This window comes from Muscardinus avellanarius, assembly GCF_963383645.1.
Source record: "Muscardinus avellanarius genome assembly, chromosome: 7".
Classification (NCBI taxonomy): domain Eukaryota; kingdom Metazoa; phylum Chordata; class Mammalia; order Rodentia; family Gliridae; genus Muscardinus; species Muscardinus avellanarius.
Window position 1 is genome coordinate 113,678,145 of NC_137793.1, and position 27,653 is coordinate 113,705,797.

At 53.2% G+C, this 27,653-nt stretch overlaps 1 protein-coding gene across 1 annotated transcript; it reads left to right on the forward strand.

The window, feature by feature from the left end:
• Window positions 1-1,966: 1,966 nt before the first annotated feature.
• Window positions 1,967-12,790, forward strand: MYOC (myocilin; the record flags this gene model as incomplete). The annotated part of the gene is made up of 3 exons (XM_080698784.1): window positions 1,967-2,492; window positions 9,820-9,945; window positions 12,006-12,790. 3 exons carry the CDS (start codon window positions 1,967-1,969, stop codon window positions 12,788-12,790), a joined length of 1,437 nt encoding a protein of 478 aa, XP_080554910.1.
• Between the last annotated feature and the right edge of the window lie 14,863 nt (window positions 12,791-27,653).

Below are 27,653 nucleotides of genomic sequence, written 5' to 3' on the forward strand. Positions count from 1 at the left end.
CCGCATCTTCCTCTACATCCAAATCTTTACTTATTTTTGTCTTAGCTTTTCCTTTGCTGTGACCCGAGTACCTGACGAGCGCAGCTTAGAAGAAGAAAGGTTCCTTGGGGGCTCAGGCTTGCGGAGGTCAGCCCAGCTCGTGCGGCTCCCAGGCAGGAGCCATGACCGGGCCGCTGGGCCCGGGAGAGGCTGAGCCCGCACTCAGCTCAGGGCAGGGGAACGGAGATGGTGGCGGGAGGGGACTAGGACCCTATGCGGCCCGAGACCCCACCCAGCGACCCACTCCCTGCAGGGTGCCCCCACTCTGAACCTTCCTGCCTGGGGGGGGGGGAGCGTCCTTTCAACATGAGCCTCTGGGGACATCGTAAGCCCGAATCATCATCAGAATCAGCATTTCCCATCATGTCCTTCCCTTGTGATCCCACTCGTCTGGGGAGGGGCAGTGCGGGAATTGAATCGAAGGACATTCCACCTCGGAGCTATACTCCAGCCCTATTTTCTTTGTTGCTGTTGTTTCTCTGGATTTGGTGGCAGTACTGGGGATGGAAGCAGGGGCATTCTACCTCCGAGCTACACCCACAGCCCAATTTTTTATTTTAAAACAGGACCTCGTTAAGTTGTTGAGGGCCTGCCTAGCTACATTGCCCAAGCTGGTCTCAAACCTGCAATCCTCCTATCTCAGCCTCCCAGGTGCAGGGACAACAGGCATGTGCTACATTTTATACATAAAAACATCTTTCTAAAGCTAGTGTGGTGGCATATACCTGTAATCCCAGTACTCGGGAGGCTAAATCATAAAGAAAAAGGACTATAGGTTAATGGCCAGCCCCAGTAATTTAGCAAGGCCCTCAGCAACTTAGACCTTGTTCCAAACTAAAAAATAAAATAGGGCTACAGGTGTATGTAGCTCAGAGGTTCCATCCCCAGTACCACCACCACCAAATAAATTAAAAAAAAAAAAAAAACAACTTTGAGTGCTATAGGTTCCACCAGTAAATTTTATAAGAAGGGTATGTATGTGTGTGTACACTGTATGTTTGTGTAGCACATGTACACATGCATGCACACGCATGTGCACACACACACATGAACTGGTCTAGATTAAGAACTGGCCTAGAGGCCAACATTGACATTGGAGCCTAAGATACAAGACGGGAACTAGCAAGTTTTCTCAAAGATCTACCCACATTTATTTCAAAACCAAGGTCAAGAGAAGAATTCCGCTCTCCAATTCTTCTACAGGAATTATGAAGCACCATGTGTTCCCCTGGCCGGGGTCTGTCTCTGTCCCTGGTACAGGGAGAACACTGTGTCTTCATGTGTGCAGAGCCTGGTGCGGAGTCTGCAGGATGGATGGGATATAAGCTAGAAATACGTTCTTCTTCCTATGAGCACATCTTTTTGACGGATGATATGGGCGCAACGGAACAGAAATACAGGAACTGTTATTTTTATAACAGTTTAATGTAGAATGCTTTTTTAAAATGAAATTCAAGCCGGCGTGGTGGCACCCACTTGTAATTCCTGTACTTGGGAGGCAGAGACAGGAGGATCACAATTTGATGCCAGCCTGGGCAACTTAGCGAGGCCCTTGGCAACTTAGTGAGACTCTGTTTCTAAATAAGAAATGAAATCCGGTCGGGAGGGGGGTATAACTAGAGGTCTAATGCCCTAGGTTCAATTCCTAGTACCAAAAAATAAAAAGTTAATAAAAATAAAAGAAATAAAAAAGAAATTTAAAAGAGTCCTGGAAGATAATTTTCTAAGAATCCTGCTGGCAGTGCAAAAGCAGCCGTGTACACACCCAGCCCGGCCTCGCGTGGCCACCTCTTCCCCCCACGCAGGGCAGGCTCCCACTCCATATAAAGCCCGAGCCCGGGCGCCCACCCCACACCTCACACGGCAGCAGGCTCTGGCAGGGGAAGCCGCACCCGCCCCTGAAGCGCCGTCCCTCTGCGGGCCCAAGATGCCAGCTGTCCAGCTGCTGCTGCTGGCCTGCCTGGCCTTGGGGACGGGGGCCAGGACAGCCCAGCTCCGCCGGGCCGACGACCGGAGTGGCCGGTGCCAGTACACCTTCACCGTGGCCAGCCCCCGCGAGGCCAGCTGCCCCGAGCCGGGCCGGGCCATGTCGGCCATCCAGGACCTGCGGCGGGACAGCAGCAGCCAGCGCGCAGCCCTGGAGTCCGCCGAGGCCCGGCTCGGCGCCCTGGAGGGCCTGCTCCAGCGGCTGGGCTCGGGGGGCCCGCAGCCCGGGGAGGGGCTGTGGACAGAGCTGAGCGCCCTGAGGGCCGAGCGGGACCAGCTGGACACCCGGCGCCGGGAGCTGCAGGTGGCCCACGACAGCCTCCTCCGGGACAAGGCGGCCCTGGAGGAGGAGAAGCGGCTGCTGGGCCAAGAGAACGAGGCCCTAGCGCAGAGGCTGGAGGCCAGCTCCCAGGAGGCCGGCGCGCTGCGCGGGCGCTGTCCCCCCGGCCCCGACGGCTCCGGGGAAGGTAAGGGCGAGGGAGGCCGGACGGCCGCGCCCTCCTCTCCTCGCCGCTCACCAGCTCGGGTGCTTTGAAGCAGCACGTGGGGTTCACCTTCCCGCCCCCGGCCAGGCCACGCAGAGGAGGTAAACAGAGGCACTGACGGCTCTCTAGATCTCAGGGCCAAAGGCTTCAACTGAGTCTGAGGCTTTGCTATAGGCTAATCATTAGAGACAAGGGCACCCGAACAGCCGCCCTCCCTGCCTGAGCGCCTGCGCAGCACCCGGGCCGGGACTGCTTTTAACGTTTTGGGAATTAACACCAAAGCAATTTTCCAATCCCGGCACAGGATGGACACGGTACGAAGTTCCAAGTGTCTTTTTAAGGATAAAAGTGGCCCTTTGCGAATCTTTGTTCAGGGATTATTGTCCCTTCGGTGGCTAAAATGCCCTGAATCTATGAGGTGACAATAGCTTTATTAAATAATAGGCATATGTGTGTGTGTGTGTGTGTGTGTGTGTGTGTGTGTGTGTGTTGGTACTGGAGATTGAACCCCGGGGCACTCTACCTCTCAGCTAGGCCCCCGGTGCATAGCTGAGAATTTTCATTTTGAAATTTTCATTTTGAATTTTTGAATTTTCATTTTGAAACAGGGTCTCATTAAGTTGTTGAGGGGCTAAGTTGCTGAGGCTGGCCTCAAACCTGTGATCCTCCTGTCTCAGCCTCCCAAGTACTGCGTTTACAAGCATGTGACACCGCACCTGGCTTTTTCATATCCTTCTTTTGACAAAATATAGAAGAACCCTTTGCCTACCCCCCCCCCCCCGTGGGCTGTTTGGGATGTTTTCTTGTTCTTTGTCCACTCTGAGAACCTCTGCTCTGAAGTCTCCAGCAGTGTCGGGAGGCGTCTTCTCCTGGCTGAGAGGCTCTGTCCACCTGGCCCTGGCTTGCGTGAAGATGGGTTTGTGAACGCACCGGGGATGGCCCCGAGCTTCTCGTTGGCTCCGTCGCTTTCTGTGGCAGCTGTAAGTAGGTTTCCTGACCGAGAGGAAATGAACAAAGCCAGCTGTGGGACAGGGTAGTGTCGGCTCTTCAAAGATGCCAGGGAGGAAAAGAGAAAAAGAGAAGGAAGCAAGAGGGAAGAAAGGAAATACAGGCAGCTGTATGTTTGTGTGTGGTCTTGTGGCCTTTAGCAAGTTCCGGGAGTTTATTAGAGTGTTCTCTGGTTTAAATTATTTTCCTGTGCTTTCTAGCAGCTCTGCTTTTGAAACAGGGGAACAGCTCAGTATAACGAACTCCTAACTTGAGAATTCTTACCTGGCAGCAGACCGTTTTCATGGTGGGAAGTTCCATGGTGCACAGACCCGGGAAAGGGCTTTGTGCGCGCCGAGCGCACCGGCTCACCCTTGCGAATGGGGAAACTGAGGCCCGGGGAGGTTGTTCAGCTCGTCCCGGCCTCCCCGCCAGTTGGTGGCGGAGCCAGAACTAGAACTCTGTTCTCCCCCCTTAGGGTCAGGACGTTGAGGACCCCTGGCTAATCTCTCGTTTATAGACCCCCCCAAATAAAAGGCAGGTACAGAGATGCTTGGGGAAGGAGGGAGGGAGGAGCCTTGTAACAAAAGACCTGCTTTGATGAAGGTCCTAGGTTCAGGGGTGAGAGGTGTGAGGGCTTGGAAACGAAGTGGGGGGCGAGGGCTGAAGTACTATGACTGGGGGAGTGAAACTGAGCTGAAAAACGCCAGCTGAGGAGGTGAGCTGCTCCGTCCTCATCTCCTCTCCTTCTCCCTCTTCCTCTCTCTCTCTCATACTGGGGATGAACCCAGGGGCATTGTACATCCGAGCTACAGCCCCCAGTCCTATTTTATTGTTTATTTTGAAACAAAGTCTTGCTAATTTACTCTCTTGCCAGGCTGCTGAGGCTGGCCTCCAATCTGAGCTCCTCCTGCCTCAGCCTCCCCCCGCCGTGCTCAGCTTCACCGCTGCCTCTGTGATCGTGTCAGTGTTACAGATGCACAGTTGCTTGCGAATCATGGGGATCACCTGTTTCTGCCATATACACTCATAGACAGAAAACATTTCACTAGCCAGGCATGGCGGCGCACGCTTGTAATCCCCGCGCTTGGGAGGCAAGACAGGAGGATCGTGCAGGTTCGAAGCCAGCCTCAGCTACTTAGTGAGACCCTGTTTCCAAATAAAATATAAAATGGGTCTGGGAGTATAGCCCGGAGGTAGAAAGCTTCTGGGTTCCACCCCCAGTACCACACACAAAAAAACATTTCACTATACACACACGCTTGCCCACGCGTATCAACATAACCCGAAGTAGGGGAAAATATAAATTACCCTAAAGGTAAGTTACTGTTGGTTATTACGATCCCAATGTTTAGTTTTACTTTGACCTGTGCCCCCGCCCACAGAGCATTGCTGGGCTGAGCCATGATCCTGGGAAGAGAAATGGGGGCAGGGGTGACTCGACTCGAGGAAGAATGAGAAACGGGGCGCGCCTCTCAGATTGGAGGGGCCTCACAAGGGCCGTGAAGGGCCACAGCGGAGGGGCCGTCCACCCAGGCCTGGCCAGGGCTGCCAGGGCCTGTCGCTCACCCGTGACACGTGGCTATGGCACCAAGCGGGTTCCTGCAGACTCTACTGGCAGAGAAGCTGGAGCAGGTGGCCCCATAATGACTGGGAAAGGATGGGGTGGGCGCCAGAGGAACTCCACATCTCTGTCCTCGCCCACAGCAGGGAATAGGGGCCCCCCCTGGGTGCTGTATGCAGATTGGAGGGGACTTGGAGAAGCACCCAGCCCGGTACCCCGCAGAATGGCCACCTGCCCGATGGACTAATGGCTCATGAGGGGTGTGTGTGTGTGTGTGTGTGTGTGTGTGTGTGTTACTGGGGATGGAACCTAGGGTGTTCTACCCCTGAGCTACACACCCAGCCTGATTTTATTTTTTTATTTGGGAACAGGGCCTCACTAAATTGTGGAAGGTCTCGCTAAGTTGCTGAGGCTGGCCTTGAACCTGCAATCCTCCTGTCTTAGCCTCCCAAGTACTGGGGCTCCAAATGTGCACAGCACGCTGGGCTTCAATTAACTGGAGGAAACTGGAGAACATGGTGCTGAGTGAGACTGGCCGGTGTCAGGAAGCGAAGGGTCATGCTCTCCTCCTGTGTGGGAGCCAGGGAGAAAGTAGGAAAGGAGCGCGACTCAGATAAATGAGGGAGAGGGCAGCGGCGAGAGGAAGGCGCAGGACAGGCTGGGCAGGAAGGGCCCGAGGGGGGGCGGGCCAACATAGCCACGGAGAAGGTCTCGGCCCTCCTCAGCAGCGTGAGGGGAGGGCGCACGCAGTATTTACGCATTACACTGATTCTCTCTAGCAAGTAGAATTACAATGCACCCATAAAAGAATTTTTTTTAAAAAAAGGAGTTGGGTGTGGTGGCACACCCCTGTAATCCCAGATCACAGGTTCAAGGACAGCCTTAGCAAGTAGTGAGACTCATCAACTGAGACCCTGTTTCAAAATAAACAAGAAAATAGGAATGGAGTGTAGCTCGAAGGTAGGATATCTTTGGGATCAATCCCTAGTACCACAAATAAAATAAAATAAAATAAAATAAAGAGAAGGGCCATGGAGAAAAAGTCCTTCAATGGTCCAAAAGCCAACAGAGAGCCGGGCGCGGCGGCGCACACTTGTCATCCCAGTACTGGGAGGCCGAGACCGGAGGATCGCGGTTCAGACAGCCTCAGCTACTTAGTGAGGCCCTCTGCAACTCGGTGAGACCTTGTTTCAAAATAAATAAAAAATAGGGCTGAGGGGATAGGTCAGAGGTAGAATGCCCCCGGGTTCCGTCCCTAGTACTGCAAAAAAAAAAAAAAAAAAAGGTTTCTATAACACATATTGAGGGTAGAGACAAGACTCCAGCAGCACCCAGGACAGTCATCTAATCACCAACTCCCACTTTTTCAAAGCATTCGTGACAACCCGTGAGCGCGTTGGCACTCTTCCTGCTTCTCTTGGTTTCAATATTGACTGGGTTTTCAGACGGTGGGAGGAGACGCTCGGGGAGCACCGCTCGGGAGCCGGACGCTGTCACGCTTGCACACGTCAGTAAGTCGCTAGTCACTGGGGCCACCAGGTCGAGCGCTTTGGAGCGTGAGACCTGCAGAGGATAAGGTGGAGAACACGGAAAACCTCCAAAATGGTGTAATAGATGTGGACCTTAAAACCAGAGGACTAAAACATTTTTTTTCCAGTACTGGGGATGGAACCCAGAGGCATTCTGCCTCTGACCTACACCCTCAGCCCTATTTTTTAATTTATTTTGAAACAGGATCTCACTGAGTTGCAGAGGGCCTAAGTAGCTGAGGCTGTCCTGAACAATGACCCTCCTGTCTCAGCCTCCCAAATGCTGGGACTACAGGTGTGTGCCACCACGCCCAGCAGAAGGACTGAATTTTGATATTAAAGAAAATACAAGCTCTAAACACTTTAGCTGACATAATACAGTTGTTCATATTTTTATAGTCTCTTTATTTGTCCTTTACATTCGGAATGAAACGTTAGTGACTTTGAAACATCTCAGAGGAAGCTGAGCGTGGACTCACCTACACAGAGGCCACTTCACCGGCAGTTTCTTCTGCAATCGACAACACAATCTGATGTGTCTGTGCAGCTGAGAAGAAAACTGGGGCTCAGAGACGTGACCATTTGCCCAGGTCACACAGCGGGGACCTGGCACGGAACTAGGAAGCTACAGCCCTGGCTGGGGCCAGCGCCTTCACACAAAGGCTTCCCGCCGTGGCTCCTCGCGCCAGATGGCTCTCCTCTGGGAGTCTGAATGTCGCCAGATGCGGCTGGCTGAGGAGACCGCCAGCGGGCTCCTAATCCAGTCGCCCCACCTGCCGACTGGGAGCTGGCTCTGCGGTCCTGGGGGGGCAGCTGAGCACCCGTTCACCCCAAGGAGGCGGGCTCCTGCAGGGAAGGGCAGGGAGACGCAGCCCTGCCCTGGGTCAGGCCAGGGAGGGTCAATCGGAGCCTTGTGGGCCATTATGGGAAAGAAAGTGGGAGCCAGGGCCTGCTGGGGAGGAGAGGAGCGAGATGCACGTGGAGGGGTTGAGACTCCCTGCAGAGGTGGAGCTCGGCAAGCAGGCCCCTAGCGGGTCTGCGGCTGCAAGAGGAGGGCACAGGGCCCAGGGGCGCCCTGAACGCAGGGCAGGGCTTCCCAGCACAGCGCCCCGGCTTCCTTGTCCAGAGAACTATAAGACGTCGACGTCCAGCGCGAGCTGGCCAGGTCAGGGAACCACGGCCCGGGCCTGTGGCTGGGCGCTCCATGGGGTGCCCCGTTGCCCACGCTGATGACCCCACCAAGGCTGGGAAACAGACCTGGCTTCCCAGCAACCTGGCCGCCTGCTGCCTGCTCCACTGGGCTCTGCCCCAGGGCCCTGCCCCCTGCCCCCGTCACCCAGACAGCAGAGATGCCCCTTCCCTGGGCTTGCTGGACTTCTTCAGGTCCCTGCCTCGCTTCCCTTCCCACGGAGAAGCAGCACAATAAGAGCTCTTGGCCGCTTTCCCCGCCTCCGCCTCCTGCTCGCCCATACAGCCCGCGTGCACCCCCGAGGTTGGGGTGCCCCTTCTCCTCTCTTGGGCTCTATAACAATATGGGTTTTTTTTTAGGTATCGGAGATAGAACCCAGGGGTACTCTACCTCCGAGCTACACCCCAGCTCTATTTTTTTTTTTTTTTTTGAGGTGCTGGGGATGAAACCCAGGGACATTTTACCTCTGAGCTACATGCCCAGCCCTATTTTCTATTCTTTATTTTGAAACAGGGTCTGAGTTGCAAAGGGCCTCACTAAGTAGTTGAGGCTGTCCTTAAACCGCAATCCTCTTGTCTCAGCCTCTCAGATGTTGGAATTACAAGCATGCACCACCATGCCAGGCTTGTTTTTTTGTTTGTTTTTGATGCTGAGAATCAGACCCAGGGATATTCTATCTCTGAGTTACATCCCCAACCCTTTTTATTATTATTATTGGGAAGCAGGGTCTCACTAAATTGCTGAGGCTGGCCTGGAACCTGCAATCCTCCTATCTCAGCCCCCCCAAGTACTGGGATTATACACATGCACCACCACATCTGGCTACAATTATTTGTGTGTGTGTGTGTGTGTGTGTGTGTTTGCAGTACTGGGGATGGAACCCAGGGACATTCTATCCCAGAGCTACACCCCAGTTCTTTATTTTTATTCTTTATTTTGAAACAGGGTCTCACTGAGTTGCAAAGAGCCTCACTAAGTAGCTGAGGCTGTCCACAAACAGCGATCCTCCTGTCTCAGCCTCCCAAATGCTGGGATTACAAGTGTGCACCACCACGCCCAGCAACATGCTTCTTCTTATATTTGTGTACAGCAAGGAAAACCTCTTAAGTCACACAAGTGAATTTAAAATCTTTGATACTCAAACATCTAAGAAAATGCTAATGACCTTCTTAATATTCCCAAAGTCAGCCAGGTATGGTGGCTTATGTTTTTAATCCCAGTACTTGGGAGGCTGAGATGGGGGGATTATGAGTTCAAGACCAGCTTTGGCATTTAGCAAGGTCCTCGGCAACCTCATGAGACCTTGTTTCAAAGCAAAAAATAAAAAGGACTGGAGGTGTAGCTCAGCAGAATACCCCTGGGTTGTATCCCCATTACTACACACACACCGAAATCATGCTTTATTTTTTCATAAACCAGCCCTTTTGTGTAAAATGTTGAGTGCCCAACTCTACGGTAGGCACATTGCTATAAAATTTATTATGTGAGCCGGGCGTGGTGGCGCACGCTTGTAATACCAGCATTCAGGAGGCTGAGACCAGAGGATCGCGGTTCACAGACAGCCTCAGCTACTTAGTGAGGCCCTCCACAACTCAGTGAGACCCTGTTTCAAAATAAAGAATAAAAAAATAAGGCATGGGGTATAGCTCAGAGGTGAAAGCCCCTGGGTTCCAGCCCCAGACAGCAAAAAAAAAAAAAAAAAAAAAAGTATCGTGTGAGGTTTTTTCCGTGTGTGTGTGTGTGTGTGTGTGTGTGTGTGTGTGTGTGTGTTATTAGGGATTGAACTCAGAGCCATTCCCCCTCTGAACTATGGCCCCCCCTTTTTTGTGGTACTGGGGATGAAACTCAGGGGCATTCTACCTCCAAGCGACACCCCCAGCCCTATTTTTTATTCTTTATTTTGAAACAGGGTCTCACTGAGTTGCAGAGGGCCTAAGTAGCTGAGGCTGGCCGCGAACCGCGATCCTCCTGCTTCATCCTCCCAAATGCTGGGATGACAAGCGTGCACCACGCCCGGCTTACGGCTTTCTTTTAATGCAGTTTCTCTGTGGAATCCGGACACGCTGGCCTTCCAGGAACTGAAATCTGAGTTCACCAAGGTTCCCGCTTCCCGGATCCTGAAGGAGAGCGCATCTGGCCATCCGGGGAGTGAAGAAGGAGAAGCTGGTATGAAGCCCAGGTCCCCCCTTGCGCTCTTGTGGTCTGTCTAGCTCAGGTTCAGGTTTGGGGAGTAAATGCCCATCCTGGGGGCGGGGAAGCGATGTCCCTGGACGTGGAGGCAGAGGCGGGGTTGGGGTGCGACCCTGCCAGGCCGGTGTGCGGGATGTCAGCCTCCCAGGCGGCTGGCCTGCGCTGGGGAGACAGGGAGGGGCGTCTCGACCCTCCTGGCTGCTGCGGGGACTAAGGGCACCTAAACCCGCGGCTCCAGCAGCTCCTCACGTCTACCTCAGGGCCGGTCTACGCCAGGCGCCATCGCAGGCCAGTCGGCCACTAAATGGCATTTTTGCCTAACTTTGGCCAGCCAAAAGAAGTACAATTTACCCCTCTTCAAAGAGTTCCTTGAAAAAAGTCCAGTTTTCAGGAACTTTGCCTGAGTCGTTGACAATTATTTCTACGACTAAAAGGCATGCATAGGAAAAAGGGGTTAAATTTTTTTTCTCTTTTTTTTCTTTTTTGTACTGGAAATTAAACCCAGGGGAGCTCTACTTCCAAGCTACAACCTACTTATTTACTTATTTACTTATTTACTTATTTACTTATTTACTTATTGTGGTACTAGAGATAGAACCCAGGCACATTCTACCTCTGAGCTATATCCTAGCCCTATTTTATTCTTTATTTCGAAACAGGGTCTAAGTTGCAGAAAGCTTCACTAAGTAGCTGAGGCTGGCTGTGAACTATGGGACCTTCTGTCCTCCTATCTCAGCCTCCCAAGTACTGGGATTATAGGCATGAGCCACCATGCCCGGCTCCACCCTTATTTTTTTGTTTTAGTTTGAAACAAGGTCTAAGTTACCAGGGCCTCCCTAAGTTTCTGAGGCTGTCCTTGAACCTAAGGTCCTCCTGTTTCAGCCTCCCAAGTACTAGGATTACAAGAATGTACCACCTTGACCCCTCCCTCCCTCCCTCCCTCCCTCTCTCTCTCTGGTGGTGGTGGTGGTACTAGGGATTGAACTCAGGGGCATTCTACCTCTGTGCTGCACCTCCAGCCCTATTTAATTTTGAAACAGGGTCTGGCTAAATTGTGGAGGGCCTTGCTAAATTGCTGAGGCTGGCCTTGAACCTGTGATCCTCTGTCTCAGCCTCCTAAACACTGGGATTACAAGCATGTATCCCCATGCCTGACTCCTCTCCCTCCCTTCCTCTCCCTCCCTCTCTCTTTCTTTTTTCTTTTTTCTTCTTTTATTTTTTAAATTTTTATTTATTTATTTTTGTGGTGCTGGGGATGGAACCCAGGGGCTTTTCTACCTTCAGGCTATACTCCCAGACCTATTTTATACTTTGTTTGGAAACAGGGTCTAAATTGTTGAGAGCCTCACTAAGTAGCTGAGGCTGTTTTCGAACCTGTGTGATCCTCCTGTCTCAGCCTCCCAAGCGCTGGAAGTGTGCACTACTACGTCCGGCTCATTTTTTAAATTATAAAACAAATCAGTCCAGGCGTGGTGGTGCATACTTGTAGCCTTTGGGAGGCTGAGACAGGAGGATCACAGGTTCTTGGCTAGCCTCAGCTACTTAGTGAGGCTCCTTGCAACTCAGTGAGACCCTGTTTGAAAATAAAGAACAAAAAATAGGGCTGGGAGTGTAGCTCAGAGGTAGAATGCCCCTGTGTTCCAGCCCCAGTACCAAAAAAAAAAGCCAAAAACAAACCTGACTTAAACCCGTTGCTCCTAGCTGGGCTTGGTGATACACGCCTGTAATCCCAGCATTTGGGAGGCTGGGACAGGAAGATCTGGGTTCTCAGACAACCTCAGCTACTTAGCGAGGCCCTTTGCAACTCAAGATAAAGAATAAAAAAGTAGGGCTAAGGGTGCAGCTTGGAGGTAGAATGCCCCTGGGTTCTATCTCCGGTACCAAAAAATACAACAAACAAAAAACCAAAACAAACAAACAAACAAACAAAAAAAAAACAGCAAAAAAACCCTTTCTCCTGCCTGCTCTGCCACGTCCGCGGCCTCACCGTCTGTACACAAGAGATGATGGGTTCCCGGTGTTCTCTTGACTCTCAGGGTGCGGAGAACTCGTCTGGGTGGGCGAGCCTGTCACGCTGAGGACGGCGGAAACCATGACGGGCAAGTACGGGGTGTGGATGCGGGACCCCAAGCCTGCCCCCCCTTACACCCGGGAGACCACATGGAGGATCGACACGGTGGGCACCGACGTCCGCCAGGTTTTCGAGTACAGCCTCGGCAGCCAGTTCGCGCAGGGCTACCCCTCCAAGGTGCACGTGCTGCCCCGGGCCCTGGAGAGCACCGGGGCGGTGGTGTACGGCGGCAGCCTCTACTTCCAGGGGGCGCGGACCAGAACCCTCGTCAGGTACCAGCTGAGCCGGGAGGCCGTGACGGCTGAGAAGGACATCCCCGGGGCCGGCTACCACGGACAGTTCCCGTATTCCTGGGGTGGCTACACGGACATAGACCTGGCGGTGGACGAGACCGGCCTGTGGGTCATCTACAGCACAGAGGCGGCCAAGGGCGCCATCGTCCTGTCCAGGCTGAACCCCGACGACCTGCGGCTGGAGCGGACCTGGGAGACCAACATCCGCAAGCAGTCGGTGGCCAACGCCTTCGTCATCTGCGGCACCCTGTACACGGTGAGCAGCTACTCCTCCGCCCGGGCCACCGTCAACTTCGCCTATGACACGGACTCCGGGACCAGCAGGGCCCTGAGCGTCCCCTTCGCCAACCGCTACCGGTACAGCAGCATGGTCGACTACAACCCCCTGGAGAGGAAGCTTTTCGCCTGGGACAACTTTAACATGGTGACCTATGACATCAGGCTCTCCAAGGAGTGAGGCGCCCGCCAGACCACGCAGGGCTTTCTGCTTTCCTTTTTGTTTTGGGGGGTTTTATCCTACTTTTTCGATTTTGCCTATATGTGGCGCTGGGGATTGAACTCAGGGGTATTCTATCTCTGGGCAATATCCTCAGCCCTATTTTTTTTTTTTTTTTTGGAGACAGGGTCTCATTAAATTACAGAGGACCTAAATTGCTGAGGCTGTCCTCAAATGTGTGAGCCTCCTATCCCAGCCTCCCCAGTGTTAGGATTACAGGCATGCACCACCGTGCCGGTGGCTTTCTGCTTTCCAAACCTTCCTTCATGCAGAAGAATGCGCCTGCTTGCCAGTGGACTGTACAGGGATAGCAATCTGAGAGCGGAGATCATTTCAAATCATGATATTCTTTGTTTTTTTTTTTTCTATCAGCTTTTAAAGAGAGGCTTGAAAGCCGGGCGTGGTGGCGCACACTTGTAATCCCAGTACTTGGGAGGCTGAAACAGGAGGATCACGATTCACGGCCAGCCTCAGCCACTTGGGCCCGCCGCAATTTACTGAGACCCTGTTTCAAACAATGCTCCTGAGTTGCAGCCTCAGTGCTGGGGGAAAAAAAGGGTGGGGGCTTGACCAAACGAGCCTGAGTTTTCTGGAAATCTGGGGCAAAAGCTCGAAGACATGGTGGTCTCTTCATAAAACCCTCACCTCGCAAGCTGCCCGGCTGCCCTGTCCTCTTAAAAGGCAACACGCTTCCGGCCTCCCAGCCAGATCCAGCGGGGTCACCAACGCTTTGCTGCCAATAAAATCATCTTACACATCTTGGAATGCCGTGGGAGTCTTTGCTTAAGAGTGCAGGTGTGTGTGCGTGTGTGTGTACGTGTACGTACCTGGGAGCCTTGAGCTTCAGGGTTTGGCCCAGGACACAAATGGTGGAACCCACATCCTCCACCTCTGTCTCTTGGTGTTTGTTCCTGGCCCTTCTGGAACAATCTCTCCATTTCCCCCTCAACACCCTAACTTCCTCAGTTCCCACATGTTGTCCTCGGTGTCGAGGATTTCGTATTCTGCAACCTCGGGTGAGCAGACCTTTGTATTTCTGCCCAAGCTTTAAAACGGTGAGCTGTGTATGGCTGTAATCCTAGTACTTGGGAGGCTGAGATGGGAGGATTGAGGTTGGAGGCTAGCCTCAGCACTTAAGCAACGTGCTCTGCAATTTAGTGAGACCCTGTTTCAAAATAAAAAATAAAAATAAGGGCTGAGGATTAGACTGTCCCTGGTTCTCACACTCTCACACACACACACACACACACACACACACACACACACACACACACACACAGGTAATACATGACAAAATGTACCAACTTGACCTTTTTTTTTTTTTTTTTGGTGGTACTGGGGATGGAACCCAGGGGCCTTCTACCCCTCCGGGCTACACTTCCAGACTTGTTTGTTTGTGGTACTGGGGTTCCTGGAAACCCTTCTACCTCTGGGCTACATTCCCAGACCTATTTTTATATTTTTATTTGGAAACAGGGTCTCTTATACCAGCACGGCTGGCTTTGAACCTGCATGATCCTCCTGTCGACGTCTCCCAAGTGTGGGGATTACAAGCGTGCACTACCATGCCTGGCAAGAATTTTTTCATGTTAACAAACTTGCTGGGCATGGTGAAACAGGTCTATAATTCCAGTACTTGGGAGGCTGAAACAGAAGGCTCACAAGTTCAAGGCCAGCCTCAGCAACTTAGACCTTGTTTCAACATAAAAGAGGCTGGGAGTATAGCTTGGAGGGAGACTGCCCCTAGCTTCAATTCCCAGCACCAAAAAAAAAAAAAAAAAAACTTAAACTCTATACCCAATGAATTCCTCATTCTCTCTAGCATAGCTATTATTATTATTATTATTATTATTATTATTATTATTATGTGATATTAGGGGTGGAACCCAGGGACTTTCTACCTCTGGGCTACACTCCCAGACCTATCTTATATTTTTATTTGGAAACAGGGTCTCACTAAGTTACTGAGAGCCTCACTAAGTATCTGAGGCTGGCTTTGAACCTGCGCGATCCTCCTGTCGCAGCCTCCCAAGTACTGGATTACAAGCGTGCGCCACCACGCCCAGCTAGCATTGCTTTTATTATTTTTTTTTGTACTGGAGTTTTGAACCCAGGCACATCCTACTTCTGAGCTAGACTCCCAGCCCTATTTACTTTCCTTGGAAATAGGGTCTCCCTAAGCTGCTGAGGCTGGCCCCGAGACCCGCCCAAGTACTGGGGTGCCGGGCACGCACCACCGCGCCGGCTCGGCCCTGCTTCCTGACGGGCACCTTCTCAGTTGCCCGTGTCCCTCACGATACATCACCCCCGTGTGACTCCAGCACATCCTGAGGTCGTGGGTCATTATTTCTGACTTGTGCCCTTCCCCAGTCCCGAGGGGGAACCTGAACCCGTGCTACGTGGAGAGAGGGCGCCCTGGCAGGGGCAGGGAGAGGAAGAAGCCGGATGGACTTCCTCAGACCCGTGGTCAGCATCCGCCTGGATCCCAGCCCCTGCTGCCGACACTCGTGTCTCTGTAGCCAGCTCAGGCAGGCGCCCTCGGCATCCAGGTGGCCAGCCCCAGAGGTGCTGGGCTTCCAGGCCTCTGCGCACCCCCAGGGCCGTAGAGATGCCGCGGGAGTTGCCTGGTACACACGGGCTTGGGGGCCCCCGTGCTGCTGCGCTGGGGCTGGGCCGCTGCTCCCGGAGTGTTGCCGTCTACCCAGCTGTCTGAAGCAGCGCCCCTGTGTCCACGCTGTCTGGCCTGTGGGCCCCTGTCCAGTGCTGTCCAGAGTCTAAGCTTCCTCCCTCGGAAGCTGTTTCCCTTGGCTTGTCCAAACTGTGGGGAGGGAACAGACCCTGCACCTGCGGTCTTCTCAGTAAGTGATCACAGGACCAGGGCTTAGGCTTTTGTGTGTGGTACTGGGGATGGAACCCAGGGTCATTCTACCTCCGAGATACACTGCCAGGCCTATATTTTATTCTTTATTTTGAAACAGTCTCATTAATTTGCAGAGGGCCTCACTAAGTAGCCGAGGCCGGCCACGAACCTGTGATCCTCCCATCTCAGCCTCCCAAGGACTGGGATAGCCCAGCTCTGCGGACTGTACTCTGGGAAGCCAAGCCAAGAACGACTCCTCTATGGGCCAGCAGGCCCGGGTGAGCGAGGAGCTGAGGCCTCGGAAGGCCTCTCCCTGGAGCTTCCACGCACTCAGACCGCCAGAACAAACGCCACAGGCGGGGCGTAAATCACAGGTGTTGATTTCCTTATAAGTGGTGGGTGGACACCGGAGACCCAGGCGGCTGTGGGTCTGAGTCTTCCTCAGCTGGCAGATGCCCAACCTTTCCCTGTGTCCTCACGTGGTCTTCTGTGTGTGCCCGTGTCCAGATCATCTTTTTTTTTTCTTTTTTCTTTTTTTTAGACTGGGGATTGGACCCAGAGTGTGCCTCTGAGCTACACTCCGAGTCTTTTTACTTTTTGTTATATTTATTTATTTTATTTTTATTTTTGGTGGTACTGGGGGTGGAACCCAGAGGCTTTCTACCTCTGGGCCATACTCCCAGACCATTTTATATTTTATTTGGAAACAGGGTCTCACTAAGTTGCTGAGAGCCTCACTAAGTAGCTGAGGCTGGCTTCGAACTTACTTTTTGTTTTAAAACAGTCTTGCTAAGTTGCAACATTGCCCAAACTGGCCTCAAATCTGCAATCCTCCCGTCTCAGCTTCCCAAGTACTAAGATTACAGATATACACCACTGCTTGGCACTAAATCTCCTTTTTTTCCCTTTGTTTTAGCACTGGGGACTGAATCCAGGAACATTCTATCTCTGATCTACACCCCCAGCCCTATTTTATTTTTATTTTGAGGGTCTCACTAGGTTGATGAGTCTCACTACTTGCTGAGTCTGTCCTTGAACCTGCGATCCTCCTGTCTCTGCTTCCCAAGTACTGAGATTATAAGTGTAATGTCTGTTGTGTGTCGCTAATCTCGTTTTTTTAAGAGTGGAGTTCATACTGGATTAAGGCCCACCCTACCGATTTCATCTAACTTAAAGACCAAAGACAGAAGCATTCTGAAGCATGGGTTAGAGTCAGGCTTTGATAGTGCATACCTATGTCCTAGTACTTGGGAGGTTGAGACCCGAGACTCGCAGGTTCAAGGCTAAGTCTCAGGAATTTAACAAGACTCTGTTTCAAAATAAAAAATAGCCGGGCGTGGTGGCGCACGCTTGTAATCCCCGCGCTTGGGAGGTGGAGACAGGAGAATCGTGCAGGTTCGAAGCCAGCCACGCTGGCTTAAGAGACCCTGTTTCCAAAATTTAAAAAGTATAAAATAGGTCTGGGAGTGTAGCCTCGAAGTAGAAGGGCTTCCAGGTCTCACCAAATATAAATAAATAAATAAATAACAAAATAGGGTGATGCTGAACTGCTGAGTCTCACTGCATTTCTGAGTCTGGACTCAAACCTGCAATCCTCCTGTCTCAGCCTCCTAAGTACTGGAAATACAGGCGTGCGCCACCAGAGCCAGCTGAACAGACTCAAGGCCAGACCGCGCAGAATGCAGGAACTCACTCACTCTCCTCTGCACCCCTGGCTGCCAGGCGTCTGGGGACACGGCGTGGACAGGCGAGGCTGGTGGGCTCGTGGGGACACGGTGTGGGCAGGCGAGGCTGGTGGGCTCGGCTCTGCCCAGGCGCGAGGCTGGGTCAGAGAGGCTCTGGACTGGGGGTCAGAGGAGAGGGCGAGGGAAGGAGAAACAGAGGGAAGGAGACTCCTCTCTACTTATCTCCTGAGACCTCGGTGCCCCGGCTTCTTTGACGGCTCCTTCCTCCCTTTGCTGGCAAAAACAGCCAAGTTTCCCACCCAAGCCCTCCATAAGCATCCCTGCAGCCAGACTCCAGCCCTCCCTGCGCTCAAGCCAAGAATCCTGGGCTCACCCTCCCTCCCTCTTAGCCAGAAGTTCCCATCACGTATCTGAAGCTTTTGTTGAGATCAGACACTTAGAGTCCGACTCCGAGCACAGTTCTCACCGCTGTCATTCACTGGTCCGAATGACCACCCTGGGGCCGGGGTAATCCCACGGCTTGTCATCCCAGCATTTGGGAGGCTGAGACAGGAGGATCGCGGTTCACGGGCAGCCTCAGCTACTTGGTGAAGCCCTTTGCAACTCAGTGAGATCCTGTTTCAAAATAAATAAAAAAATGGGCTGGGGGTGTTGCTCGGAGGTCAAATGCCCCTGGGTTCCATCCCCAATACTGAAAAATAAAAATAAAAAAGACCACCCCCTTCCCAATTCCTTCGGTAGGGTGCAGACAGCTCCTCCTCTCCTGCAGACAGCCCGTTCTCTGTGGACAATCAGAACAAGCCCGAGGAGCTCAGGCTTCCTCCTCTCTCCCCATCGAGCTCAGAGTCCTTGGAAAGCCCCACGGAATTGACCTCCTTCCCCATGTGCCTTGAGAGCCCCGAACCAGCTCTGCCCCGACGTCCACACCCCCGACTCCATCAGCGGCTGCAAGTCTTCACTCAAACGCCCCCTTCCTGGAGGGCCGCCCCAGACCTCCCTGTTTAAACCTGCAATCCAGCCGGGCGTGGTGGGCACGCTTGTAATCCCCGCGCTTGGGAGGCTGAGACAGGAGGATCGCACAGGTTCGAAGCCAGCCTCGGCTACTTAGTGAGGCTCTCAGCAACTTAGCGAGACCCTGTTTCCAAATAAAGTATAAAATAGGTCTGGGAGTGTAGCCCAAAGGTAGAAAGCCTCTGGGTTCCACCTCTAGTACCACCAAAAAATAAAATAAAATAAAATAAAATAAAAAACTGCAATCAACCTGCTGCTTATTTGGGCATGTCTATAGTCTCCCCTTCCCTGTTTGTTTAAAAAAAAATTTTTTTTTAAATTTCTAGGGATAGAACCCAGGGCATTCCACCTCCAAACTACATCCCCATCCTTTTTGAGTTTTTTTTTTTTTTCTTTGTGGTACTGGGGATTGAACCCAGGGGCATTCTACCTCCAAGCTATACCCTCTGCCCTATTTTTTATTCTTTATTTTGAAACAAGGTCTAAGTTGCACAGGGCCTAAGTAGCTGAGGCTGGCCATGAACCGCAATCCTCATGTCTCAGTCTCTCAAATGCTAGGATTACAAGTGTGCGCCACCACACCCGGCTATTTTTTTTATTCTTTATTTTGAAATAGGGTCTCATCGAGTTGCAAAGGGCCTCACTAAGTAGCTGAGGCTGTCTGCGTACCGCGATCCTCCTGTCTCAGCCTCCCGAATGCTGGGATCACAAGCACCACGCCGGCTCTGATTTTTTTGTTTTGAAACAAGGTCTCACTAAATCGCTGAGGGCCTGACTAAATGGCTGAGGCTGGCCCTGAACGTAGGATTCTCCTGTCCCGGCCTCTGGAGTAGCTGGGATTGCAGGTGCACACCACTGTACCCTGCTGGACCGGTATCTTTAGAGTGAACCCCACAGAGGCCTGGGTTTCCCACCGATTGGGATTTAGTAACCAACAGCAAGGCCTGAGAGTTTTGTTTAATTCAAATACAGCACACTGCCTACCACAGGTGTTCTATAGCACCACATAAGTTAAAGCTCAAATATATACACGTCCTATCAGAGGCTCAGCTTGAAACACAAAGTCCCTGTGAGTCTCAGCGGGGATCAACTGGTCAACGGCGGGGCCAGGCGAAGCGGGAGACAGGGCAGACTCCCCAGGAAGCCTCCAAAGCGCGAGGACGTCCTCACACGGCCTGCCGGGGGTCACCTACGGGCCCACCTGGAGAGGAGCTGCACCGGCTTGGGAGGCGGTGGGGTCCTCGGCCGGAGAAGGAGGCGGCGCAGGAGGGGTGGCGGGGTCGGCCTTGCTGGAAGTAGATGCTTGTTCCACACCCGAGGGGGGGTCCACCTCCCCAGAGACACCGCTGTCCTCGGTATTCTTCTCTTCCCTAGAAGAAAAGGCACATTCTATGTCACCCAAAGGTAGACTCTGTGTGTGTGTGTGTGTGTGTGTGTGTGTATAAAAGTGAAAGAAAGGATGTATGTGTGTGTAAAAGAGAAAGAGAGGATGTGTGTGTGTGTGTGTGTAAAAGAGAGAAAGAGAGAGAGGATGTGTGTGTGTGCAAGAGAGAGGATGTGTGTGTGTGTGCAAAAGAGAAAGAGAGGATGTGTGTGTGTGTGTGTGTGTGTGTGTGTGTGTGTGTGTGTGTGTGTGTAAAAGAGAGAAAGAGAGAGAGGAGGTGTGTGTGTGAAGCAGGGTCTAAGTTGCCAAAGCTTTCCTCAAACCGGCAACCCTCCTGTCTCAGCCTCCCAGGTACTAGGATTACAGGGATGGACCACCATGCCCGGCTTCCAGTACTTATTTATTTATTTATTATTTTTTATTTTTTTGTGGGTCTGGTGATGGAACATTCTGGGCATTCACCTCCGAGCTACACCCCCTGGCCTATTTTTTATTTTTTATTTTGAAACAGGGTCTCATTAAGTTGCAAAGGGCCTCACTAAGTAGCTGAGGCTGTCCATGAACCATGATCCTCCTGTCTCAGCACTTTTTATTTTGAAACAGGTTTGAGTGACTGAGGCTGTCCTCAAATCCATGATCCTCCTGTCTCAGCCTCCAGGTACTGGGATTCCAGGGGTGCCCAGCACGCCAGTCTCCCAGGGGTGCACCGTGCCTTCTGTGGCTTTCCCGGAGTTTGGAAGTGGGCCCACCTGCCACGGAGATCCCGCACTCACAGGGGTGGAGTGATGCACATGTGAGCGTTGCCCCCTCCAGGCGACGTGGCAAGGCTCTTTCCCTCTGGTGGCAGCGCCCCCGCGGCCTGGGGCACCCGTGGGGCTGGCCGCCATTCCCCAAGCTTCCAGGTACCTGGTGGCCATGGTGACCCTGCGCCTGGTCACCTCGGAGACCAGGTCCTCGTGGAGTAGGTCAATGCTGTCTCCTGCAGAGCTCTTCTGGGCCATGACCCGCACACCCCGGGGCCCTGGAAGAATCTGGAAGCACCGTGCCCGGGGAGCTAAGGCACAAGAACCAGAAAGTGGCATCGGGGGTCAGGGACGCAGATGGCCTTCGCTGCCATATTCTCAGCGGGTCGCTGGCCAAGGGCACTGAGGCAGCTGTCCTTGCCCCCGGGGAAGGGCTGAGGGGACCCAGGCTCAGGGAGTCGCGGCGACTCGCCCAGGCTGCTCAGCGGGCCAGTCGCAAGCAGCTGCCCCCACGATGGCGTGAGCGCAGAGGCGCCCTGTCCTCGCCGGGCTCTCTGCTGCAGAGACCTCAGCTCCTTCAGGACGGGAGGGCACAGCGTGGACGATGAGGAAGACCGTGACACCCCCACAGCATGGAGCCATGAGGGCTCTCCATAGATAACCAGTTGCTCTGCTGGACGATGGCCCCAGGCGACAGGCGGGGAGCGCGCAGCAGAGAAACCAGGCAGCTTCTCCAAGAGGCTGGGGCTGGAATGTGAACCTGGGTCAGCCTGGCCTCAAACACAGGGCACCCAAAGCCGGGCGCGGTGGTGCAAGCTTATGATTCTAGTACTTGGGAGGCTGAGACAGGAGGATCGCAGGTTTGTGACCAGCCTCAGCTATGTAGTGAGGCTCTCAGCAATTTTGTGAGACCCTGTTTCAAAATAAAGAATGAAAAATAGGGCTGGGAGTGTAGCTTGGAGGTAGGATGCCCCTGGGTTCCGTCCCCAGTGCCCCCCAAATAAATAAGTAAATAAACAACAAAGATCAGGCCCAGCAGTCCTAGAGCTCCGCCTTGGTGCCAGCCTCTTCCCAAGAGCCGGGGGCTGAGCCCCAGCCCGCACACCGGCCCGCTCAGGCGGCCATGCTGGTCTGTGAGGCCATGGCGTAGGCTGGCCTGAGCTTCGTCCTGCAGCTTGGGGGTCCGGCTGGAGGCCACGCTCCCCTGAGGAGGCCGCTGGACTTACCTCTCACCCCAGATCTGCTTCCTGGGCCACACCTCGGACCCGGCTTTGCTAAGAGACGCTTGCTCCTGTTACTGCTGTCCCCACACACCAGCCGCCGGCTCCCGAGGAGAAAACGTCCCGTGGCACCGAGGCCTCTTTATCCTCCCCGACTCGGGATCACGGCAGCAGCTGATGTCAATCACGGCCCAAAAACTCTCCAGGGAAGTGCAGTGAGCGCCCTCTGCGTGCCTCCCGGGCCACGGGGAGGCCCCGCTTCACTCTGGTGAAGTATCTACCCAGGGCATTTGATTTGTAAAAGCAGGTCCATGACGCCCTCCTCCTCGGCCGCCCTCCAGTCGCTGGCTGCTCCCCTGCCCGGCCAGGATGGCGTTCCGCAGAGATGGAAGGTGTTTGGGCTTTCCTGGAAAGGAGTTGGTCACGCAGCTCCTGCTGCTGAGCCCAGTGATGGGGGCAATCCTGGAACCACCTCGCTGGGCCTTGATTGTTTTCTCTGTAGCAGTAATCCTATTTTTCCTATTTTTCTCCTAGAGCAGTTGCAAGGGTTGAGAAAACGTTCCTGATTCTGCCCCCACCCATTTTTATGTGTTTAAATGTATGCATTGAGCCAAGAATTGATCTAAATGTATGTACGAGTCGGACGTGGTGACGCGCACCTGTAATCCCAGTACTTGGGAGGCTGAGAGGACGATCGCGGGTTTGGGGACAGCCTCAGTGAGCGAGGAGGCTCTCGGCAACCTCGTGAGGCCCTGTTTCAAAACAAAAGGAGACAGAGGGCTGCAGGAGGAACGTGGCTTGGAGGTGGAATGCCCCTGGGCTCAATCCCAGCACCACACACGCACGGATGTACAAATATGTGTGTGAATGCTCGTACAGAAAGGTGTGGGTGCTTGTCCTCACGTGCTGCCAGGGCTCACCCTGGCCCCCAGGCACAGCCTATGTACTTGGAGAGCAGAAGTCCTGCCTCCTCCTTCCCATCATGTCCCAGGGCCAGGCAGGGCTGCCCTAACTCGCGAGGGCCCAGCAAAGCCTTGCACTGAGCAGGCCCTTCAGCAGTGCCCTGCCTGCTTCCTGCAGCCAGAAGATTCCCAGCCTCTCAGCTGTGACAGGGTTTCAGCACTGACACGTTTTGCACTGTGCTCAAACATGTCAGAAGCAAATGTCGCATGGTCATAAAGCAGTTGGACAGAGCGTCTGTCTCCTTGCTTAGATGCTGACGAGTCCAGCATGGGAGGAATCTGCTGCAGGTGAGCAGTAATGTGATGCACCTGGTTTCGAAGCAGGCCTGCTGGCTGGGCCCGGTAGAGCACACTTACAATCCTAGTGCTCGGGAGGCTGAGGCAGGAGGATCGCAGGCTCAAGGCCAGCCTCAGCAAGTAGTGAGGCGCTCATCAATCTGGTGAGACCCTGTTTCAAAAAATAAAAATAAGCTGGGCAGAGTGGTGCACAGCTGTAATCCCAGTAGTTGGGAGGCTGAGACAGTAAGACAGTAGGATTGCAGGTTTGCGGCCAGCCTCAGCTACTTAGTGAGACCATTTTTTTTTTTTTTTTTGGTGGTACTGGGGTTCCTGGAAGCCCTTCTACCTCCGGGCTACACTCCCAGACCTCTCTTTACATTTTATATTTGGAAACAGGGTCTCCTAAGCCAGCGCGCGCGGCTGGCTTCGAACCTGCGCGATCCTCCTGTCTCTGCCTCCCAAGCGCGGGGATTACAAGCGTGCGCCACCACGCCCGGCTTTAGTGAGACCATTTTAAAATAAAGAATAAAAAAATGGAGCTTGGCGTGGTGGCGCACGCTTGTAATCCCAGCATTCGGGAGGCTGAGACAGGAGGATCATGGTTCGAGGACAGCCTCAGCTACTTAGGCCCTTTGCAACTCAGTGAGACCCTGTTTTAAAATAAAGACTAAAAAATAGGGCTGGGGTGTAGCTCAGAGGTAGAATGCCCTTGGGTTCCATCCCCAGTACTGCAAAAATAAAATAAAATAAAGAAGAAAAAATGGGGCTGGAGGTTGGGTAGAATGCCCCTGGGGTCCATCCTCAGTACTGGAAAAAAAAAAATAAGGCTGGGGGTGTGGGGGTATAGCTCAGAGGTAGAATGCCCCTGGGTTCAATCCCCAGTGCCATAAATAAATAGATAAGCCTGGGGGTGTAGTTCAGGGATAAAACATTCTGGGTCCAATCCTCAGTACCCAAAACAAAACAAGGCCTACCTAGTGTGCACAGGCCCTGGGTTCCATCCCCAGGCTTGCAAATAACAAAAGCCACCGAAACCCCTCTCCCCCTCCACCGTGTGTCTGCCTGGTTCCAGGGCCCTACCTTGGCACTGAAGGCACAGGAAGGCCGGTCTGCCTGACAGGGAGAGCCCCTGGCCTCCTACCCACCTGCCAGCCCTTCCCCTGCGCTTCGACAGTCTAACTGGAGATACCTCGAAGCCACCGCTATGCCCACGGGGGTCTCTGGCCAAGGTGGAGGCGATCGCAGTGCGATGCCGAGTTGTTAGATGCAGGTGTTTGACAGCGCCTCCACACCCATGCTGTAATCAGGTATTACGTGGCGGAAGACACAGGCCTCGATGGGCCTCCACCTGAGAAACAAGGGGCACGGGTCCCCACGGTGTTCTATTTAACTCACTTTTCTGGGTCCTAAGAGAACCAGAGTGAAGTCTACGGCGCATTCAAGCCGTGCCCGATGGGGACAATGAAGGTGCGTGGTGTGTGGGCTTTGCTTCAGGTGAAGGCTGCTCCGTGTGGAAAACCAGCTACGAGTATCCCTGAGATGCCTGTGGCTCTACCTAACTCTGTGTCCTGGGCAGGAGCTGGGGAATGAGCCCAGGGGCATTCTACCTCTGAGTTACACACCCATCTCTATTTTGGTTTTTTATTTTTATTTTTTGTGGTACTAAGGGTGGAACCCAGGGGCTTTTCTATCTCTGGGCTATACTCCCAGACCTATTTTATATTTTATTTGGAATCAGGGTCTCACTAGGTTGCTGAGGCTGGCTTCGAACCTGTGTGATCCTCCTGTCTCAGCCTCCCAAGCGCTGGGATGACAAGCTTGGGCCAGGATGCCCAACTCTATTTTGTTTTTTATTTGGAAACAAGGTCTCAGTTGCTAAGTCTTGCTGAACTGCTCAGGCTGGTCTCCAACTTCCAATCCCCCTGTCTCAGCCTCCCAAGTACTGGGATGGTGGGTGAGCGCCAACACGCACAGCCAAGAGGTTAATTTCAGTGCAAGTGCACACAACCTGACCTTGGGAGAGGAAGTGGCCAAATGGCCAGACCCAGCGGTGCTGGTAGATTCTCCAGGTCTCACAGCACTAACCCCAGGATCGTGGGGAAGCAGCGCGCGAGCCTCCTGTGCGGCTACCTGGCCGCACGAGCGTCTCCTGCGCTCACCTCCATCAGCCGGCTTAGAGAAGGGAGTCTGGGTTGACTGTCAGTGCGGAGCGCGGGTCCCGTCACACTGCTCAGGCTTTGCTCTGAGCGTCGGCAGGCAGGGGAAGCGGTCCCAGGCAAGGCGTTGGCCTTCTGCTTCCAGTCCAAAAGATCTTCTATGAACTCTCCAGCAATAGTAAGTGGATGGGATGGCTGGTTAGGAGGTTAGAAACACAACTGGAGACAGGTGTGGGAGCACACGTCTGTAATCCTGGTACTCTGGAGGCGGAGACAGAAGGTTCTCAGGTTTGAGTCTCAGCAACTGAGTGAATCTCTCAGCAACCTAATGAGACCCTGTTTCAAAACAAAAAATAAAAAGGGCTGGGTGTGTAGTTTGGAGGTAGAAGGCCCCTAGTTTCAAACCCTAGTACCAAAACAACCAAACAAAAACTCCTGGAAGACCACCCAAGCCCCTGATTGCACTCGACACGCGCTGTGTATGTGGGTCACGCAGTCATTGCCATGTTCTCTCTATGGCAGCACAGGGGCTTACGGGGTGTTCGTTCCGCCTGTGTGGAGCCTACAGAGCATCTCACTGGGCCAAGAGTGCACACTCTTCGGAGACACCGCGGTAGCGTACAGCCAAGAGGGCCGGTGGCTGCACACCCGCTTGGACCACACAGAGCAGCGGCCAGAACGGCCCAAGATGCAGCCCTTCCAGTTTGGATGGTGCCGTGGGATTTTTTCCTTATGCAACTAAAGTTTGTTGAATAGAAAAATTAAGCCAGGCGTGGTGGTGCATACTTGTAATCCCAGCATTTGGGAGGCTGAGACAGGAGGGTCTGGGTTCGCAGCCAGCCTCAGCTACTTAGAGGCCCTCTGCAACTTAGTGAGACCCTGTTTCCAAAAAAAGAATAAAACAACAGGGCTGAGGATGTAGCTTGAAGGTAGAATGCCCCTGGGTTCCATCCCCAGTACCGCAAAAAAAAAAAAAAAAAAAAAAAAGGAAAAATAAAATTAAGATAGGCAGCAGCTTGGCACAGCTTTAACAAATCTTAAATCTCCCTTACAAAACCAGGAGGACGTAGAGAAGGAAAATGTAGTGTGCTGGCATGCACGCCGGAGAGCCTGAAAATGGACCCCAGCCTTTAAACAGGTTTAGTATTGGTATGTTCTTGCCAGCGTCACCAAGGCCATGGGCTGGTTACTTATTCCTTGGGCAGGTGCTGCCTCTTTGTCTCCGGACAGCGCGCTAAGCGCAGGGGTCGAGTCTGCCCGGCCCTCGCCTCTGCCGTACCGGGCAGTGTCGGTCGCTCACCAGCTCGGGTGCTTTGAAGCAGCACGTGGGGTTCACCTTCCCGCCCCCGGCCAGGCCACGCAGAGGAGGTAAACAGAGGCACTGACGGCTCTCTAGATTTCAGGGCTAAAGGCTTCAATTGAGTCTGAGGCTTTGCTATAGGCTAATCATTAGAGACAAGGGCACCGGAACAGCCGCCGCCCCTCCCTGCCTGAGCGCCTGCGCAGCACCCGGGCCGGGACTGCTTTTAACGTTTTGGGAATTAACACCAAAGCAATTTTCCAATCCCAGCACACAACTGCAGGGCCAGCCTGGAGAGGAAGCCTGTGAGGATGGCGGCCGGCAGCCTCTGACCTGTGTGGCCCCCGCCTCCTGCTGCTCATTTTAGTCGAGTCCCTCCGCTTACTCCCGGCGCCTAATGGACAGAAGACGCAGAAGCTGCTAGGAAGAAGTGTGACTCCAGTCTCCGCTGTTTTCGGTCCTTGGGTTGAATGCTTGGAGGCTGGCTGCTAAAACGGGAGGCGGCCCTCTGGAGAGGCCAGAGGCCTCCCCGGGATGTCCCAGCGTGGCAAACAAGCTCCATCTCGGGACTGGAGGCAGAGAGCCTGCTGGGCCACAGGCCACTTGACCCCAGAAACCAGGCAGAATATGTATGGAAGCAATTTGCTACCCAGTAACACATAATCATGCACTGCCTATTGTTTACACAAATTATTTAACTCTAGGGAATTCTAGCTTCCAGAAGCGTACAGATGCCGCAGTTGAGACTAAGCTATGTGTGGATGTGTATGTACATATATTTGATGGTATTGGAGATTGAATTCAGGAGCATTCTACCCACAAGCTATAGCCCCAGCCCTTTTTATTGTTTTCAAACGGGGTCTCACTAGATGGCTGGCTCCCTCTGCTGCTGAGGATGTCCTCGAACCTGTAACCCTCCCAAGCATGGGATCACAGGTGTGCCCCATCACACCCATCAGTTATGTATATTCAACGAGGCAACCAAGTAATCATCTTATAACCTACCAAGCAGCAGGCATTGCATTTTGTTTTGCTTTTGAGTGCTGGGGGATGGAACGCAGGCCTCACACGTACGCCATTAACTCAGCCCGTGGCCCAGGCACCGCCTCCACTGGAAGGAATTGCAGATCTGGCTGGAGGTTTTAATGTAGAAAAGGCTGAGCAGGAAGAGCAGCCCGGGGCCAGGGCTGGCCAGGAGTGCATCCCTACCTGCCTGTCAGTGCT